The sequence below is a fragment of the Salvia miltiorrhiza genome, chromosome 4 (assembly GCF_028751815.1).
Source record: "Salvia miltiorrhiza cultivar Shanhuang (shh) chromosome 4, IMPLAD_Smil_shh, whole genome shotgun sequence".
NCBI classification, from domain to species: domain Eukaryota; kingdom Viridiplantae; phylum Streptophyta; class Magnoliopsida; order Lamiales; family Lamiaceae; genus Salvia; species Salvia miltiorrhiza.
This window is the reverse complement of record NC_080390.1, coordinates 28,162,674-28,184,225: the sequence shown is the minus strand read 5'-3', so window position 1 is coordinate 28,184,225 and position 21,552 is coordinate 28,162,674. Positions and strand designations below refer to the sequence as shown.

The 21,552-nt window shown below is 41.9% G+C and overlaps 2 protein-coding genes across 2 annotated transcripts; both read right to left on the bottom strand.

Moving 5' to 3' along the window:
* Window positions 1–10,364: 10,364 nt before the first annotated feature.
* Window positions 10,365–10,886, bottom strand: LOC131023233 (uncharacterized). Its single transcript, XM_057952773.1, has one exon. It carries the CDS (start codon window positions 10,884–10,886, stop codon window positions 10,365–10,367), a length of 522 nt encoding a protein of 173 aa, XP_057808756.1.
* A 3,088-nt stretch (window positions 10,887–13,974) lies between these two features.
* LOC131023232 (uncharacterized) lies at window positions 13,975–14,409 on the bottom strand. The gene has a single exon (XM_057952772.1). The coding sequence runs from the start codon at window positions 14,407–14,409 to the stop codon at window positions 13,975–13,977; it is 435 nt and encodes a 144-aa protein (XP_057808755.1).
* Between the last annotated feature and the right edge of the window lie 7,143 nt (window positions 14,410–21,552).

Genomic DNA, 21,552 nt, shown 5'->3' with positions numbered 1-21,552 from the left:
TGCTTAACTCATGTAACAAGTAATTATACTTAATATATGCACATAATAAAAATATCATTATTATGCATCATCTTTAAAATAATTAGTCAAATTAATATATAGTCTAATTAATTAAAATATCTACTGCCCAAAATAATTAAATCAAGGCACCCTTTTCTTTAAAAAATTTCGCAGCCCATAATACAAGGGAAGGGCAGGCCCAAACTTAAATAAATCATAGCCCAAGTTAATAAATCAATAACAACCCGGTTTTGATAAGTTAAAGGGCCCAAATCAAATAAAAAGTGCAACCCAAACACAAGCCCTAAGACCATCTTCATCATAAATCATCCAACCATCCAATCATCCAACTATCTTTAATATTTAATTAATTTCTCTCTCTTCCACATCACTAATATTCATAACAACCCAACCACCTCTATTTTTGTTCATTTATCAATGACCACTGATCACTAATTTCTTAGCAACAAATACCGCAACTAACACGGTGCAATTGTAGCAAATAATCAGTAACCGAGTATCGTATCCACAGGGACTGACACAACAAAATAACTTTAGCTATCCCCTAAACAGACTATAACAGTAGACAGGCAAACGATTATGAAGAAGGTTTAATTAAAACTAAACTTAAAAAGCAACAAATAAAATCACGTAGAAAAATCAAATAATAAAGACAGCTGATCCTAGGGTAGTAACTTCATTAACTAAATCCACATAATAAATCTATTAATCCTATTAACCAATTTTAATCCAGTTATGATGAGAGATCACTTAATTAATCAATCACTCTCGCTAGAGCAGCAACGATCGTAGATTAGTAAATTATCTATCTCCGTTAGGTCTCAAGAAAATCTACTAACTCCCAATGGCTCCTAAGAATAGCTCCCTATGATCCACCTATCTCCGCTAGGTCTCAAGGTTAAAATCATATCATACATTCCTGAATCCGCTAAACAGTTATCTCCGCTAGGTCTCAAACCGAATAGCTAAACATGCAAACTATTGATCAGATAATTCATAAGAAATTAAGCACCAGGAATTATGAATCATAAACTGGAAGGCACAAAGGTATTAACAAATAAATCACATAAATTCAATCAACTATTTACAAACCCTAGAATCAGCTAAAGGAAACTAGCCAGACATGCTAAAATAAAACATAAGCATAATTAAATAGAATGCAATTATAAAAACTAAATTGTATAAAAACCGAATGAAAAACGATTGTAGCGGCTTGAATCTTCAGTCTTGATCCAAGCCTTGAAAACTAGAAAGCAATGAAATTCTGAAAGCTAGAAAACTGAAAAATAAAATCTGGTGACTGAAAAACTAAAGCTCGGAACTCAAAATAGGTCAAAAGAAGACCTATTTATAGTACCAGGGTAAAATACAGAGTTTGAGCTCGAAAAGGACTTGAAAAATGCCTAAAAAACGCAAAAATACGGAGGTGCGGCGGTCTGGCGGCGATCGGACGGCGCTCACTGCGCGGGCGCCGCTGGCGCCGAAAACTCGGCGGGCTGCCCGGCGGTCGCCGCCCGGTCGCCGGCTCCTTCCCAAAAATCCTTCTTAGGGCGGCGGTCGCCGCCCGGTCGCCGCTGGGTCGCCGCTGTTTCGCTGCTGCGCGCGACTTTCTTGTTTTGGTCATAACTTTCTCGTTCGAACTTTGATTTATGATCCGTTTGCGCTCACGAACTCGTATCGAGACAATCTACAACTTCTATTTCAGATAATTTTTCCAAATTCGAACTCCATATTTCTGTAAAATTCATCAAAATACGAGCAAGTAACATAATTCACAAGATAAAGCAATTTAAGCACAAAACAATAATCCAACACTCAATTTCCTATAAAATTAACATCATATGAACATTAAAAACCATGGAAACATGAGTGTTATCAACTCCCCCAAACTTAAGCCATTGTTCGTCCTCGAATAATGGGAAGAATAAAATCAATAACACGAATGGGTAAGAAATCTAGCTCATCGATGCCTCCGAAAGATAAAGAATAAAGAATGATAGAATTCTCAAATCCTCAATAATTAAGCACAAAATTCACCAATAAACACAACCTATAGCAAAATCAACCTTGACATTCCAAACAATTGAATCTCACACGGTATGTGTATCACTTAACTCTCAATTTGCTGGAATAGGACGTGTATGCTCTCATCGAATTCAATGCAATGCAGATCTCTTACTATAGGCTTTCCAATCGTCTACAATCTCCATCGCTAATAGTGTGCCAGGACTAAGATCAAAAAGGTCTTTTTATTCGGGTTATAATGTAGGGACATTGGTTAAGGTAGGGAAATATAGGCTAAGTGACTCAAATAGATCAAGAACACCAACCTTATAGCTTCACTAATCAAGCATGGAATAAATTCCATCTTCCACCCAACTATATCACCATAAACAACACAACTCAAGGGATTTAATCATCACAAAACAGAACTAAACACTCTTTTATGCTCTCCATTTATTTCCAACACACAAAGTCGATTTTCAAACAAATATCTCAATATACACTCGACTTTATACTTTTTTTTTCTCTTTCTTTTTCTTTTATTTTTCTTTTTCTTGAACAATTTTTTTTTCTTTTCTTTTCACAACTTTCTAGAGCTTATAAGAGTAAATAGTAGCTCAATATCATCCCTTCTTTTTCACAACCCACTATGAATATTCACCACACGAAGATCCCCATATACTTCATCACCCCCTATCATCCGGCTAAAGAATAAAAGCTAAATAGGCTCAAAGAGGATAACAAAGGATAATTTTTTTTTTCAAGAATAGGGTTTGGGAAAAATTGTGGCTAACAAAAGATGGCCTAAAATCATCTCATAATCCTGGGCACAACAGCAACCTCAACACAGAAACCATGGCAAGTTCTAGAAGATCACCACATGCAATGACAAAACTCACAACAAAGAATAAACTGTGTATGATAAACATTTATGGCTCAAAATCTCACAGGTTTATTCAACGTCCAAAAGTCAAGGTCAAAATCACTTTAGAATTATGCAAATTAGTTCCAATTATGCTCAAATCATCAAAGAAAATCAAACTCCAGATTTTTTCACAGAAATCATCATTGGCATCTCACCAGAAATCTAATGAAGCAATAATCATCTCAAAAACAAAACACACACACACCACCAACCAAGCAGGATAAAAAAAATAAAGCTAACAAAAAGATAAAAGTGATACACATATCTACTCTCACCCCCTCCCCCAAACTTATTACAGAACATAAGTTCGAAAGTAAGTTTGGAGGGATGATGATATGTGTGTCACTACTCACAGAAAACACATGCTCCACGGTGGTAGTATGGACAAGGCGCGAGTTCCCGCATCTTCCAAGCTCAACACTGCACTAAACTCCCAAACAAAACAAAGAAAACAAAGAAACAAAAAGAAACTAAAAGAAAGAAAACAAAACAAAGAAAACGGTTGGGTTACCTCCCAACAAGTGCTTAATTTAACGTCTAGAGCTCGACGATACCTCAAAAACTCATGGAGGTCGGAAACAACACTCTAACCATTGGAAAGCTTTTCTACTCTTTGGTGCCCTCTCCACAAAAATACTTCTCTTGGCTCGGACATCCTCCACAAGCATTGCCCCTTTCTCATTCTTGTTCCGAAAAATTCGGAATTTCACTTTCTTCTTCTTGGGGATATGGGTTTTCAAAGACCCCCCATCATGCTCCAAAAACAAACACATCTCAAAAGTCAGAACTTCTTTTGGTTTTGGAGTTTTTTTCTTGGCTTCATACTTGGGCAGCTCATTCTTCTCAACCTCTTCATCCTTCGAATTTGCTAGAAAACTGTCAGCCAAATTTATCACTTCATTCTGGGGAACTTCCTTTGGTGGAGGTTTCTTGAAAATCACAGTTTCCCCATAGGCTCCCAATGTCATCGTCCCCCTTTGCATATCTAGCTTTGCTCCACATGTGGCAAGGAAAGGTCTCCCTAATAGCAAAGGCATCTTTGGATCCTCCGGAATATCCAACACTACAAAGTCGACTGGGAAGAAAAAATCACTCACCTTCACAAGCACATCTTCCGCAACTCCTAGAGGTTTAGAGCAAGACTTATCAATAAGCTGAATTGTCTTGTTAGTTGGCTTCAAATCCCCCAGTTGCAACTTCCTATAAACTTTGAGAGGCATGACATTTATGCTTGCTCCGGTATCACACATGACTTTCTCAAATAATGACTTTCCAATCTTCACAGGAATATTAAAGCTGCCCGGATCTTCTCTCTTTGGAGGCAACTGATACTCCTTCACTGCGAGCACCTCCTCAAATTCATTGAATGCTCTCTTCTTTTCCATCACAGCCTTCACAATTTGCACCTCATTTGGCTTGTTTCTCAAGATCTCCACGGAAGGAATATTCACAGCCAACTTCTTAAATGTCTCCAAAAACTTCTCATCCATCTTCGGCTTTGCCAGGCTATTCGGGAAGGGTGCTACAGGCTTGTACTCTGGCCTGGGAAACGTAGGAGTAGGAATAGGCTTCTTAACAGCAGAGGTGTTCGACGATACCTTAGAAGTAGGCGGCGAATCGCACATAATCGTCTCCAGGTCATCCTCCTCCATAATCTCTACATTTTTTTCCTTTCCATTCTTGCCGTCCCGCTGCTCTTCATCCTCAACTGAATTATCAACCACCCGTATGGAATGACATTGCTGATTTTGCTGAGGCTGTTGATGTTGGCTCTTCGGATTGAACTGAGTGTTGCTAGGAAACTTTCCTGGTGTGTGCTGCGCAGCTGCTTGGTTGGCCATCTGACCAACTTGAGTCTCCAACATCTGCACTTGTTTAGACAGTGATGAAACATGATTTCCTATTTGACTCACTTGGGTCTCCATGTTGGTCTTCCACGCACCTACATTCGTTTCCAAACCACCTATCTTTCCCAACACCTGCTTCATCATGTCTTCCATCGAATCTTTCTTTGGCTCATTGATAACTCCTCCGCTAGACACAGAAAATCCAGGTGGAGGCTGCAAAGCATTGTTCGGATTGCCGTAAGAAAGGTTAGGATGCGGGCGTGCTCCTGGCTGGAACTGCTGCTGACCCTGTTGAAATTGTTGATTTCTGCCATACATTCCTGGTTGTCCTTGCTGGAAATTCCCATAATTTCTGCCATTCACAAAATTGACATCTTCCATGCTTGACGGGTCTATCACAGCTTGCTCATGACGTCCAACATTCAACTCACCAAGTTTTGTAGTCAACTCTGCCAGCTGTGTAGCCATTGCTGTCTGCTGTGTAGCCATTGCTGCTTGTTGAGTAACCATTGCTGCAATGGGATCAGAACTGGAAGCAGCTGCAACCTTCTTCAATTGTATTCGCTCAGATGGCCATTGGTAGCTTGTGGAAGCCATACTGTCAATAATGTTCCATGCGTCAGAACTACTTTTCTGGAGTAGAGAGCCACCTGCAGCTGTATCCATGTGCATCCTTGTACACTCCCCGCAGGCATTGTAGAACATTATCACAAGCGTGCCTTCATCAAATCCATGGCTTGGGCACTTTCTGAGCTTCTCCTGATACCGCTCCCAAGTCTCCGCTAGCTTTTCTCCATCGTACTGTTGAAACTGCACGATGTCCATCTTCAACTTCAACGTAAGGCCAGGCGGTTGAAACTTGCGTAGGAATGCATGAGCCAAATCCTCTCACACGATATTCTCTCCCAGCTGCAGCGTATGATACCACGACTTCGCCTTATCCCGCAGTGAGAAGGGAAAAAGACGAAGACGGATAATGTCATCAGGGACACCATTCATCTTCACCGTGCTACACAGCTCCAGGAAATGCGCCAGGTGCGCATTAGGGTCTTCAATCGCTTGTCCACCATATTGGCTCTGTTGGACCATCGTGATCAGACCCGTTTTCAGCTCAAAGTTGTTAACGTTCACTCGTGGGGGCTCCTGGTACACATACTGTGGTATGAACGCTTCATTGATGGCTGGTTGTTTCTGAGCCTCTCTCGTCTCCTGTGCATCAAGCAGCTTCTTCAATTGCTCTTGCAGAGCTCGAATTTGGATTTGCTCTGGAGTAGCCATCGGATCTGTCTCAACTTGAGTGTTCTGTTTCTTTAGATTGCGCAAGGTCTTGTTGATTTCAGGGTCAAACTCAAAGAGAGGATTTCCGTGAGATCGTGTGTTCATATGCAACCTACAGAAACAGCAAAAAGATCAGAAAAGAAAAATAAAAACAAAAAAAAAACTTGCAGTACTATAAAGTCCTATTGGAAATATTAAAGCAAAATCTAAACAGTCCCCGGCAACGGCGCCAAAAAGTTGATCACTAATTTCTTAGCAACAAATACCGCAACTAACACGGTGCAATTGTAGCAAATAATCAGTAACCGAGTATCGTATCCACAGGGACTGACACAACAAAATAACTTTAGCTATCCCCTAAACAGACTATAACAGTAGACAGGCAAACGATTATGAAGAAGGTTTAATTAAAACTAAACTTAAAAAGCAACAAATAAAATCACGTAGAAAAATCAAATAATAAAGACAGCTGATCCTAGGGTAGTAACTTCATTAACTAAATCCACATAATAAATCTATTAATCCTATTAACCAATTTTAATCCAGTTATGATGAGAGATCACTTAATTAATCAATCACTCTCGCTAGAGCAGCAACGATCGTAGATTAGTAAATTATCTATCTCCGTTAGGTCTCAAGAAAATCTACTAACTCCCAATGGCTCCTAAGAATAGCTCCCTATGATCCACCTATCTCCGCTAGGTCTCAAGGTTAAAATCATATCATACATTCCTGAATCCGCTAAACAGTTATCTCCGCTAGGTCTCAAACCGAATAGCTAAACATGCAAACTATTGATAAGATAATTCATAAGAAATTAAGCACCAGGAATTATGAATCATAAACTGGAAGGCACAAAGGTATTAACAAATAAATCACATAAATTCAATCAACTATTTACAAACCCTAGAATCAGCTAAAGGAAACTAGCCAGACATGCTAAAATAAAACATAAGCATAATTAAATAGAATGCAATTATAAAAACTAAATTGTATAAAAACCGAATGAAAAACAATTGTAGCGGCTTGAATCTTCAGTCTTGATCCAAGCCTTGAAAACTAGAAAGCAATGAAATTCTGAAAGCTAGAAAACTGAAAAATAAAATCTGGTGACTGAAAAACTAAAGCTCGGAACTCAAAATAGGTCAAAAGAAGACCTATTTATAGTACCAGGGTAAAATACAGAGTTTGAGCTCGAAAAGGACTTGAAAAACGCCTAAAAAACGCAAAAATACGGAGGTGCGGCGGTCTGGCGGCGATCGGACGGCGCTCACTGCGCGGGCGCCGCTGGCGCCGAAAACTCGGCGGGCTGCCCGGCGGTCGCCGCCCGGTCGCCGGCTCCTTCCCAAAAATCCTTCTTCGGGCGGCGGTCGCCGCTGGGTCGCCGCTGTTTCGCTGCTGCGCGCGACTTTCTTGTTTTGGTCATAACTTTCTCGTTCGAACTTCGATTTATGATCCGTTTGCGCTCACGAACTCGTATCGAGACAATCTACAACTTCTATTTCAGATAAATTTTCCAAATTCGAACTCCATATTTCTGTAAAATTCATCAAAATACGAGCAAGTAACATAATTCACAAGATAAAGCAATTTAAGCACAAAACAATAATCCAACACTCAATTTCCTATAAAATTAACATCATATGAACATTAAAAACCATGGAAACATGAGTGTTATCAACCACCCCAACCACCCAACCACAACATAATTTTATAATTATTTTATTATTATTGTTTTCATAATAATTTTAATTATATTATATATAAATTAAAATATGTTAGGTCCGGAGGGTCTCGAATAGGTGTATGGGGGGGGGGAAATACACCTATAGGCTATTTTTCAAAATTAACCAAGATCTCAATATAGAGATCAAAAGCGAAACTTCAAACACAAACTCAGACACCTATTTACTGAAAAGAGTTTTGACCAAAACAGGGTTGGCGACTGATACTGAAAGACTCTTCAGTAAGGAGTTATCAGTTAAGTCACAAGAACATAACTGATGCACGTAAGGCTTCAGTCGAGTTTGATAAACAGAGATGTTATAAGTCTCACTCACTATCAGAGCACAGATCAGTCAGACTGATAACACACGCACCGGAAATTTTTTGTTTCGCAATAGCCTTTTGGGTTGAGCACGTTGTTAGTCTTAAGTTTCTCTTTGCTATTAATCAGTTTTCAGTTTATGAAATGAAGAGCACAAGTAACAAATTAAATACTGAAAGCTGTAAATTACACATAGATTTTTACGTGGTTCGGAAAACACTTCCTACATCCACGGTCGGTTGATCAAACCAACAACTTCACTCTACAAGTGCTTACGGGTGCACTGCAAACCGATGCTAGTGCTTACGGGTGCACAGCAAACCGAACCGTGTGCTTGCGGGTGCACACAACCAAAACATCTGAAGATCCAATCTTCAGTTGCAACACACCTTGTTAGATTTCTCACTCCTAGCACGAACTGGCACTAGGACCTCACGGAGTCAGAGTACCTTCCCGAACTCCTTTGCAACTCAAACACTCGATTCTATCGGTCGAAGGGAGGTTTGAAATCTTGCCAACTGAACTTCGAAGAACAAGTTCTTTGGAGTTAGTTTGACCTAGGCTTTGGATAATCAAGATTTGCCTAAGGTCTAAGAGAATTTATGTAATCAGCAGTGACTGATTTTTGGCTTTGGGATTCTCTTCTTCGATTCAAGCTTTGGGGAATTTGAGCTTTGGCTGAGAAGCAATTTTGGCAGAGCTTCAGCTTATGTTGTTGAATCGGTGAAGATTGAAGTGATCCTCGAGCGCTATTTATAGGAGAAGTCTTGAATAGATCCGTTGGCGGAGAAGGTCTTCAAGATTTCTTCCGTTAGAGAGTAATTTGAACTTGGACTGAGGCTTCAATCTTCGAGGTTCCTTGTTTGGTGAGAACGACTATGTTGAAGAGCAGGAGATGCGACGTCTCTGATAAAGTAGTCACCAAATAGGAATGACCTCTGCAGAGAAAGGACGATCTTGAGATCTCTGCATTTAATGCGGCTGTACTTCTGGAGTATGTGACTTCCTTTGAACGTTGGAGGTTTAGTCCGAGGAAGAATGTCTAACTGATACTTGACTTTAGTATCAGTCCGCTAATTCCACGTGGCACGCATTAAGTAATCAGTTCATGACTGATTCTTCGACTGATACTTCAGTCGGCAACTTCAGTCTTCAGTCCTTCGTTCTTCAGAACAACAACTAAACTAGAAAAAGAACTCTAACACTTGAGTTTGAGCAGTTCTAGTCTATTACAGATGAAACCTATGGATTTTGGTATCATCAAAACAAGGATTAGGATATTCCATTAAGTTCCCAACAAAATATTATATAAAAAAATGACAAACTAATAAAAATTTAAATTGTGATAAACTAAATATAAATTACAACAATCCAAACTCGAAATAGAAAAAAAAACTACATACTACGAATTTAATTATCATCTCCAAACTTTTGCCATATATGCTCGATCAAGTCATGCAATGAAGAGCTGTGATCTTCTCTATTGCGAAGTTGGGACTTAGTTCTCATATAGCTTGCTAGGCTTGCAATCCTATTCGTAGAGTATACGAAATCATTAGTTTCCTCTCCATCTTCACTTCAACGAGTATTCTGTCTTAGTCGATCTTCGATGAATTTTGTAGGATCATGATAGTTAAGGTAAGTGCTTCTTTCATCTTCCACTTATTATGCATGATGATGCAAGTAATTATTATTTTTTCCATAATATCACGATCCCAAATAAGACATGGCCGCTTGATAAAAGCAAAACGCGCTTGTAAAACTCCAAATGCTCGCTCAACAACTTTTCGGGCAGCCTCTTGATGTTGAGCAAACAACTGGTGATTTCGAAGTTGTGGAGCAGGAATAGATTTGCTAAATGCCGCCCATTGAGGATATATACCATCAGTGAAATAATATCCCATATTTCTTTTGCAACCATTAACGATATAATTGCCTTTAGGTGCTCGACCCTCCAAGATATCATCAAAAACAGGCGATTGATCAAGTACATTGATATCATTTCTTGAACCTGGGGTTCCAAAAAATGCATGCTAGATCCATAGGTCTTGTGATGCAATTGCTTTCAGAATAATTATTGACGTACCGCTTCGTCTTGCATATTGCCCTACCCATGCAGTAGGGGCAATTTTTCCATTCCCAATGCATACAGTCAATACTGCCCATCATGCTTGGGAACCCTCGTCGTTCTCCGATATGAAGAAGAGCTGTCATATCTTCTTCAGTTGACTTTCTAAGGTACTCAGCTCCCGAAATTGGAAATGACACCTTCAACAAATTTGATGACTGATTTACGAATGACTTGGGCACTCATTCGTAAGTATTCGTCATGCAAATCGACTGGGGTGCCATATGCCAACACCCTCATAGCTGCAGTACATTTTTGAATTAGAGACATACCAAGATGGCCAGCTGCATCAGAGTGTTGTTGAAAAAATCTATCGGTGGCGACGAGCTTGTTCATTATACGTTCGAACAAAGGCTTTCGCATGCGAAACCTTGTTCGAAAATATTCCGGGGGATAGATTGGATCTTCTGAAAAGTACTGCTCGAACACACCTTCATGACCTATCTCACGTCTTCTTTCAATATACCGCCTTCTTCCTCTAACGGCATGATCGCTAGGTTGTACAGATAGACTTGCGGCATGGATGACCACATCTTCAATGGTGCGATCAAGTTGGCGATTATGTTCGGCAACTCTTTGTTCCCATGCTTCATCATCGTTAGAATTGGAAGCATCAATATTAGAACTAGAGGCCATTTTCGGAGATGAGTTTTTTCTATGTAGAGTATAGAAGAGATAATTGTTCTGTCATTTGAGAGAGTACATGGATAAATATATAAGCAAGAGCATGATAAGTGTCACATGCTATCTTACACAAACTATCGTAACAATAATTCAGAAATCACATGGGTGGTGCCACCGAAAATAAAGGCTTTTGGAACTATCGTGATAATAATTCAGAAATCACATGGGTGGTGCCACCGAAAGTACAGACTTTTGGAAATATCGTAACAATAATTCAGAAGTCACATGGGTGGTGCCACCGAAAGTAAAATCTTTTGGAAATGTCATGACAAAATGAAATTACATTGAAATTACACAAAATGAAATTACATTGAAATTACACAAAGCAAAATTACATTAAATTGCACAAACTGAAATTACACAAAATGAAATTATATTGAAATTGCATAAATTGAAATTACATAAATAAACCATACAACAATAATTTAAATAACACAATAATTAAAAACAAGCATCATAAGTTCGATTACATTCCATAACATTCTGCCATTAGCTGACGTTTGAGAGCTTCCTCATCTAGAGATAACTGATTTTTTTTTCATCAATGTATTCAACATAGATGTTTTCATTTCTTTTTCATGTGTGATTCTCATTTCATGTAGTTCAGTAGTGAAAACATCTGAAACTATCGAAGATTGTGATTCTGTTTGTTTTCCTTTTCTTTTAGCCTTAGCTTTAGCTTTATCCCTACCAATAGGACGATGAAATTTTGAAGCATCGCTACCTGGAGTTTCTAGAGTGGAGTCGATTGGAGGATCCACATCTTCATTTGTCCTCGATTTTTTTGAGCTGCTGCGACTTTCGACAACACTGTCTTCGCCGTCTGGGTGAGATCGTCGTACGTAACCAGTACTATCCAAATTCAGTTTCCAGTTTGGATAGCTGCTCATAACTTTTTCAAACACCTCATGGTGAGTAAACTTAGGTTTACCATAAATTGTTTGAGCTGCTTTCTCAATATCCTCTTTGGACTTACTGCTCGTTCGTCGCTCGTATGCTTTCTTGTACGCAGCAACCCACAGAGTTACATTTTTGTTGAGGCGTTTGTAACGGTTCCTCAATGATTCCAAGGTCCTTCGACCTCCAATTTCTGGATTATCTGCTCGACTTTTCTCATACATATCTACAATATTTTTCCAAAACGACTTACTATTTCGGTTAGTGCCAACAATTGGATTGTTACTGACAAAGCACCAAGCAGACATTAGTGATATATCTTCTTTATCAGTCCAACTTTTTGCATTGATGGAAGGTTTGCAAGTATGCAGAAAAATTTTAAGAGGTTTGGTGATATTCAAAAATAGGAGAATCAGTTGGATTATGCGAGAATTCTAAATTCATAGCATAATCAAACTCTGAGAATTCATTGGAGCTTGGAATATCAGCAAGATTTAGATAATAGTCTTGGGAGGGATTGAAATTTTGAGAGTTGAAGAAGAATTATTGTCTCGATCCATTGAAAAATAGAGAAATAAATAATAGAAGTTACATGTAAAGAGAATAAATAGGAGAATTTGAAGGTGCATTGTTTATTTATAGACAATAATTTTTTTTTTCTTTGATATTTTTAATTATTTTTTTAATATTTTATATAACAGATATATTAATTTTTATCAATTATCCTAACAAAATCTGCTCAACCAATGAAATGTGGACAAATGTCACAGCACCATTCATCCAAACTAGATGAGAGAAAGAGAGACCACCATGGTCGCATTTTCCTCCTAGTCGACCAGGTCTTGCTCTACACCTTTTAATTGTTATTTTTTTTCCACTTGGCTTATGTGGCGGTCGATCACCATCTATTTTTGGTACCGATAAAGATGGCCTAAGCCCAAACCAAATTCTTTTTTCTTTCTTAAATCACACGCAGGCACATACAGATACACACTCACGCCCACACGCCCGTACAGCAAGCGGCGCGGCTTCTCTGGCGACAACAGCGGCCTGCAGCCGCCCCATCTCATCTGATCTCTCTCTCTCTCTTCGGATAGAAACAACTGCCTCTTTCTTCCCCAACACTTCTCTCTTTCCCTCTCGGCTCACTTTACCGGGAAGGAGCACCGACTCAGCCACCACCGCCGTCTCCTAGCTCCCGGCAGAGAAACAACGACAAGCCGCCGCCCCGACCTCTATCTCCCTCACTCGACTCTGTCTCTCGATCTTTCTCGCTCCCCCAAAATTTGAAAACACAGCCACACAAACACACACCGATGCAGACGGCGAAGCGACGGTGAGAGCCACCGTCTCCGCCACATCCCTCTCCCTCCGGTTTCGCCCCTAAGTCAACGACGGCACACAACCGCCGTCTCCCTCTCTTTCATTCGACCTCAGCCGAGTAGCAGCAGCATGGCCGCCACCACCTTGGCTTAACCTCCAATCAGAGTTCTCTCTCCCTTTCTCAACTAGTGGCAAACCACCACCACGCCGACTGTCTTCATCCCCCTCCCGACTCGATTCACACACACACACACACACACACGACCAGAGGCAACAAGACTCCACATTTCAAGTGCAAAAACAAGGATAAAAATCAAAGCTTCACTCGACCTCTTCATTTTATTTTTACATAAAACATGCTTCAAATGAATATATACAGATTGTATGCATTACGCACTTGTATGTGTATACTAAGTAAAGCTCATATCTTTAAGTCTCTTATTTCTCTGTAAATGCATATCTATATGTATAACAAATTTGTGAATGAATGGGTAGTCTATTGCTTTCGAAATCCAAGTGAGAAAAATTATACAAATTTGAAAGTTTGAGATGGAACCTTGAGTTTTAAATGTGGCCGACAATTGGGTTTGATTTTCTGCCGCGTTCTTGCACTTTGAGTTGCTTGCTTGCTAATGATTAGTGTGTGATGGAAGGATGACTTTGGCTGATGAGATAAAGGGATGCAGAGGCATGGGGTGGGTGACTGCCTAGCATGGATAAGATGCTGCTCTTTCAAGAGCAAGTGCGTGAGTGATGGAAAATAAAACGTAGTTGTTGTGGAGGGTGGGGGAAATTGTGGAGGGATAAAGTTCTCCCAAAGCTAAAGGCCCCAAGAAACACGTGGAAACCGATGCGAACGAGAAGCAAAAGCAAGCGCTGAGGTGACATCCCCATGGACAAAAGGCTTCCAAAGACGAATATCATCCTCACTGCCAATCGGTAACAGAATAATGTCACAAACAATCATAGGGAAATTCTCAACAAAATTCGAAGCAAAATGCCACACTCCATCATAAAGATAATCAGAGAATTTCTGATTAAGCCTAGAGCGAATGAAACCAGGAATATTAACTTTATCAGCAATCGAGTAACCAAGCCAATCATCATTCCAAAAATAAATTGAAGATCCGTTCCCAAGCAAACAATAAGAATCGTCTATAAGATCAGGAACCAACTCTTTGATCCCTCCCCAAATCGAAGAAGCTAACCTAGCTGTACGAGGGCTTCCAAAAACATCCAGATAACGACTCTTCATAATCTCGTAACCAAACTATTTTCCCAAGATAACTTTCCATGCCAACTTCATAAGAAACGCCTCATTCATCATAGCAAACAAACGAATGCCCAGACCGCCCTCCTATTTGATACCACTGTTTAGCCCTATTTCGTGATGATTTTATGAGTTTTCCTGCTGTGCATTCGAGCTCGTTTCGTACCTTTTTGCTCTATATTTCACGTGCTTGATGATCTTTTTGGATGTACTATTGTCGCGTGCAGGATTCGCGAATTGCCGAGCGTTTTGGTATTGTTTCGAGCATGTTTTGGAGTCAGGCTCACGGCCGCCGCCGCCAGGCGGCGGCCGCCGTGGAGACGGCGGCCGCGGCCCCACGGCGCAGGCCGTGCAACCTTGGGAGCAATCTGCGAAGACGGACCACGGCGCCGCCGTGTCACGGCGGCCGCCGTCCACGGCGCCGCCGTCTCACGGCGGCCGCCGTCCAGACGCCGGCCGCGGCCCCACGGCGCGGGCCGTACAATTTTTGGAGGAAACCGCGAAGGGGCATCACGGCGGCGCCGTCTCACGGCGGCCGCCGTCCACGGCGCCGCCGTCTCACGGCGGCCGCCGCCCCTGTGCAGATCTGGCAGTTACGGAAATTGCTATAAAATCCGATTTTGAGGGTTTTATTTCACACTTCCGCCCCCAGCAGCCTCCACCTGCGATTTTATGTTTTTTCCCATAGTTTAGATAGATAGAAACATTCTAGATACTTGTGGATTCCGCTAGATCGTTGATTTCATTGGATCGATTGTAAGTTCTTCATTTTGATTAGTTAATCTTTACAAGCTTTCTCGTTATTGCATTGCTTAGATAATCGTTGTTCCATGTTCAATTGATGAATCGTTGTTCTTTAATCTCGCCTAGATAATCGTTGTTTATGATTGATTGATTTATCTAATGCTTTCTAGATTGCTAGTTAAAACCCTAAGTTTCTTAGTTTCCTGCGTTCTTAATCTGCTTCCTTCTCATTCCGCCTAGATAGATTTATATGCTTTCTGTTGATTCTGCATTAGATAATTACAAGCTTTATTTAATTACGCGCTAGTTAATCGGAGAGAGTGCCAGACCCAGCTTCTGATTAGAGTGTTTAGGTTTTCTTTCCTGTTTCCTGTGAGTAGCACAATTGAAGCCCTGCTAAGCCTTCCTTGAGAGACGACTTGAGTCACCTTACCGCCCTAGGACGACCTCGTTTAAATTCGAGTCCATCCGCTAGGTGTTTTTGGATGAGCCAAATTTTGGCGCCGTTGCCGGGGAGGGCTTTAGGCATTTGATTGTGTTGCATTGTTTTCCGTGTTTATTTTTGTTTATTTCTTTTGACTCGGTTATTTTCTCCCTCCGGTGCGTTTGATTTGTTTGTTCGTGTTGTGTATGCAAGGACGTAGAAGCTTGAAGAGAAAGCTTGCACCTTACTACGACAACATTCATCGACCTCGGGAGGTTCTTTCAAGCCTGGAGAAGGAGTCCGAGTCCAGTTCGAGAAGTTTTGTGGAATCACAGTTTCGAGAGAAAAATTGTGAAGAGAGAATTGCTTCCAATCCCATTCTGGAAGTTTTTGAGGAGACACTTTCAGTGCATTCTGAAAAAGAAGAAGAAGCTTGGCCCAATCCTGACCAAGAAGCAATGGCGGAGCAGAATGTTCAGTACATGGGAGATTTTTCCAGGCCGGTTATTGGGACCACTAGCACATCAGCTATAGTGCTTCCCACGGCGGTCCGAAATTACAATCTGAAGCCCAACGATTCAAACCTGCTGCCGCTCTTTTATGGAATGCCCAGTGAGGACGCCTTGCAGTTCATCCGTGATTTCTGCACCCAAGTGCAGACCTTCCCACTGCTGGAGCTCACCGAGGATCAGTTGAGACTCAAGTGCTTACCTTATGCACTCAAGGATCGGGCGAGAACGTGGTTATTGTCCTTGCCGCCGAACTCCATCACCACATGGGGAGAGGCAAGTGAGAAGTTCATGCTCAAGTACTACCCTAATCACAAGACTCAAGAGATTAGGAGCCAAATAATGAACTTCATGCAAGGAGCTGACGAGCCTTTCCACGAGGCTTGGGAGAGATTCCAAGAGCTCCTCCGCCAGTGCCCACAGCACCAATTTTCACCTGTCATGTTGATGCAGTTCTTCTATGACGGATTGATTCAGACGGCACAGTTTATGGTGGACAGTACAGCAGGGGGCAACATTGCCCGGAAGACAGCTGATGAGCTCAAGGAGATTTTCAACACACTTGCAGCGAGTTCTCAACAGAAATCAGCTAGAGGAAGGAGGGTTGAAGCCAATGCAGTAGCTCCCAACAATGAGCTTCAGAAGCAAGTAGCAGAATTGATGAGGCAAGTTCAGCACCTCAAGATGAACCAGGCAGAAGCCCCACCAGTTCACGCGCCACCAGCAGAAGGATGTGGAATTTGTGGCGATTTTGGTCATGGAACCAACGCGTGCCATCGCATGGGGGGGTTCACACCTGAAGGAGAAGCAGAGGTCTATGCTGCTCAGAGCTATCCGGGGAGGCCTCAATTTGAACAGAGGCCTATCTTTAATCAAGGGCAACAAAGCTCCAATTCGGGTTGGAGAGCTCAGCAGCAGAACTACACTCAAGCTTATCAGCAGCAGCAGCCCCCGCAGTATCAGCAGTATCAACAGTTCCCTATGCAACAAGGGAATTTTCAGCAGCAGCAATACCAGAATGCTCCTCAACAGTTTCAGAAGCAAGCTCAACCGCAGAAACCGTCTCTCGAGGACACCATGCAGTCCTTTATGGAGATGACCAAACAAAACATGGAGTCTCAGAGTGCTACTATCAAGCGCCTCGAGACCACAGTTGGGCAATTAACAGGAGCCTTGACTCAGCTGCAGCAAGAACAGCCAACGGGGAGGTTCCCAAATCAGGACCAACAGCCGCATCAAGCTCATGCCGTGGCGGTGATCGAGGAAAATGCCCCAATAACCGATGGGAAATGGAGAAGCAAAACCGTGCAAGCAATCAAGGCTACCCAATGCCCCAGTGAGCCATTGCCACCTGTCACTGTTGCACTAGACCAACCACCACCCAAGCAAGGAGATCCAGGTAGCTTTATTTTTGATATTAGCTTAGGTGGGGTTGAAAAGGTGTTTGGAATGCTTGATTTGGGCGCGGCAGTTAATTTGATGCCGTTTGATATTTTTGAAAAATTGGGTAATAAAAGGCTGAAAGGCACGAATTTGAAGATAGAGCTAGCTGACGGCTCTATTAGTAGTCCACGGGGCCTTGTCGTAGATGTTGAGGTGGTTGTGAGGGGAATTAGAGTGTTGGCTGATTTTGTCGTCCTAGATGTGGGAAAAGGGATTAGAAGCGAGAATGGGCATCTCGTGCTACTTGGCCGGCCCTTTATGGCTACCACCCATACTCGCATCGATGTGGGTACGGGGACTGTAAGTATGGTAGGGGCAGGTAGAGCGGTAACATTTTCTGTTTTTGATAAAAAACCTGCTACCCCCACCCCCTTAATTCAAATATGCTCGTATGTTGAAACATTTGACGCCTTGGATGAGGATTGTATTGTGCAGGAATCCCTTAATAAGTTGCAGGAGGAGGACGAGATTGTGGAGGAATTCCTTGCTAACTTGCAGGATGAGGCTGACTTTGAGCAGGAATTTCGGGATAAGCTGCAAGAGGAAGATGATATAGAGCAAGGATTTCTGTGTGCTTTGCTATTGGAAGAGAAGTTGAATGAGGTTGGGTTACCCAATCTCGTTGGATGCGTGGATAGAGGGCCATTCAAGGATATGAGTATGGAGGACTCATGTGGAGGACCCGCAGCTGCAATTCAAGAAGATGTGCTTACAAGGGCGCTAAGGCAGCTGAAGCTCCAATCGGATTTTGGTTAAGGGGTTCTCTTAGTCGGGCTGGCGACTTAAAATCTAGCACTGCATGGGAGGCAACCCATGTTTGCTTGCTTTTCCTTGTGTCGTTTTTCTTTCGTTTTGTTTATGTTGTGTTTTGTTGTTTCTGTTGTTTGGTGCAGGTTGTTGCGTTGGAGACTGCTTGCTCTATGGATGAGAGAGAGGCAGACATTGTGGGACACTACAGACTCACCACTTGATCGGTATTTAGGGAAGTTTCCTCTTTCACCCCTCTTTTTGTTTGCACTGAGGACAGTGCCGGATTTTAAGTGTGGGGGGGCGCTTGTTGGTATTTGTAAATCCTGTGGGTGTTTTCCTGTTGTGTTCTTGGGCTTTCTTGTGTTGGGGCGAATGGTCCCCTTACCTTGTGATCTTCTTGCTTGTTTTTAAGTGCATCGCATGTTGATAGTGATTCAATGGCGATTCTGGATTGTGTTTGTGTTGTTTGTTGTCCTTGTCTGTCATGATTGATTTGTTCCCAACATGGTGTAATTAGCTTAAGGTTTTGGTGCAACACCCTGTTGAGCAACTCTTGACGTGATTTGTCCGGTAGATGCTAGGGGGAGTGTTTTCAGTACAATTTCCTAATATCTTTCTCTGTGCTGAATTGTTTGGTTGGTTGTTGAGTTCTGATAGCTTTGGGTCTCTGCTCCTCTAATGGTTTCATTATGAGCATGGGAAACCACACGAGAATATTTTGGATCACCTCCAAAAGTTCAATCTCGTGAATTATGGCCCATCTATTAAGAGCGAAAATAACTTGACCCAAAAAAAAAAAAAAAAAAAAAAAAAAAAAAAAAAAAAAAAAATTGTGAAAAAATGAACGAATGTGAAAAAGGAATGAGTTATGATTGTAAAGGAAATTGCATTAGGAAATTCACCCCTAGCGGAGAATCGGGTCTGATCGGATTGAGTTGTATCACCTTGTTGTTGCATTTTTAAACCTTAACTTTGAACATCTGATTGGGGACATTGATTTCTTGAAGGACTTGGATTGGTTTGTGTTTGCTTGGTGAGGAGAATCGCTTGTGGATTTTCTGTCAATGTTGTGATTGTTGCTTGAGGACAAGCAAGGATTTAAGTGTGGGGGGGGTTGTTTAGCCCTATTTCGTGATGATTTTATGAGTTTTCCTGCTGTGCATTCGAGCTCGTTTCGTACCTTTTTGCTCTATATTTCACGTGCTTGATGATCTTTTTGGATGTACTATTGTCGCGTGCAGGATTCGCGAATTGCCGAGCGTTTTGGTATTGTTTCGAGCATGTTTTGGAGTCAGGCTCACGGCCGCCGCCGCCAGGCGGCGGCCGCCGTGGAGACGGCGGCCGCGGCCCCACGGCGCAGGCCGTGCAACCTTGGGAGCAATCTGCGAAGACGGACCACGGCGCCGCCGTGTCACGGCGGCCGCCGTCCACGGCGCCGCCGTCTCACGGCGGCCGCCGTCCAGACGCCGGCCGCGGCCCCACGGCGCGGGCCGTACAATTTTTGGAGGAAACCGCGAAGGGGCATCACGGCGGCGCCGTCTCACGGCGGCCGCCGTCCACGGCGCCGCCGTCTCACGGCGGCCGCCGCCCCTGTGCAGATCTGGCAGTTACGGAAATTGCTATAAAATCCGATTTTGAGGGTTTTATTTCACACTTCCGCCCCCAGCAGCCTCCACCTGCGATTTTATGTTTTTTCCCATAGTTTAGATAGATAGAAACATTCTAGATACTTGTGGATTCCGCTAGATCGTTGATTTCATTGGATCGATTGTAAGTTCTTCATTTTGATTAGTTAATCTTTACAAGCTTTCTCGTTATTGCATTGCTTAGATAATCGTTGTTCCATGTTCAATTGATGAATCGTTGTTCTTTAATCTCGCCTAGATAATCGTTGTTTATGATTGATTGATTTATCTAATGCTTTCTAGATTGCTAGTTAAAACCCTAAGTTTCTTAGTTTCCTGCGTTCTTAATCTGCTTCCTTCTCATTCCGCCTAGATAGATTTATATGCTTTCTGTTGATTCTGCATTAGATAATTACAAGCTTTATTTAATTACGCGCTAGTTAATCGGAGAGAGTGCCAGACCCAGCTTCTGATTAGAGTGTTTAGGTTTTCTTTCCTGTTTCCTGTGAGTAGCACAATTGAAGCCCTGCTAAGCCTTCCTTGAGAGACGACTTGAGTCACCTTACCGCCCTAGGACGACCTCGTTTAAATTCGAGTCCATCCGCTAGGTGTTTTTGGATGAGTCAACCACAAACACGCTCCCAACTGACAGAATGAGAAGGTCTTTTCCTGATATCCCCAGACCAAATAAAATTCCGACAAGCAGTATCCAACTCCTTAATAAGCTTACGCGGCTAACTGTAAACCATCATCGTATGTACCAGAGAGCTCTGAATGACCGACTTTACCAGACAAATCCAACCAGCCATGAAAAGTAACAACCCATTCCAACGGGATAATTTATTAATAATACGATCCTCCACAGCAACAAGATGTATAGCTCTAGGACGCCCAACAAACAGAGGCGTTCCCAAATAAACAGTAGGGAACTTACTCAACGAAAAGCCCAGAATGCGAGCAATCTGCCGTTGATAACAAGGAGTGACACCCTTAGCAAAGAAAATATGCGATTTCTTGTGACTACAATTCTGTCCAGACATAGCACCATAATGCTGAAAAATATCACGGAGAGCACGAGCATTCTTAGTAGTCGCTTTATAAAAAATAAGAATATCATCTGCATACAGAAGATGAGCGGGGAATAAGTGATTACGATTCATTTCATAGGCCAAATTTTTCCAGAGTCCACCGCATTCAAAATCAGATTATTCAAAACATTTTCCGCAATGCCAAAAATAATAGGCGAAAAGGGATCGCCCTGCCTCACCCCACAGGAACAGGGGAAATAACCACACAGCTGTCCATTGTAAAGAATGGACAAACGGGCCGACGAAAAAATGGTGGAAAGCCAGCCTAAGAAGGTTTGCTCAAAACCCATAGCATTCAATGCACACATAATAAACTTCCAGCTCATGGTGTCGAAAGCTTTTTTAATATCCACTTTACAGGCCATGTTTCTACCTTGACACGACCGCTTCATACAATTGACCCCTTCAAAATCCAGCATAATGCAATCATGAATCAGACGTCCACGAATAAAACCAAAGTGATTATGTGTCATAAAATCAACCGCCCCGAACCCAGTCTAGTCGCCATAATTTTTTACAGAATCTTGAAGAAGAAATTGAAAATA

What these genes read in the sequence shown, in the direction of transcription:
- LOC131023232 (XM_057952772.1), bottom strand. Translation starts at nt 14,409, where the DNA reads ATGAAGAGTCGTTATCTGGATGTTTTTGGAAGCCCTCGTACAGCTAGG.
- LOC131023233 (XM_057952773.1), bottom strand. Translation starts at nt 10,886, where the DNA reads ATGGCCTCTAGTTCTAATATTGATGCTTCCAATTCTAACGATGATGAA.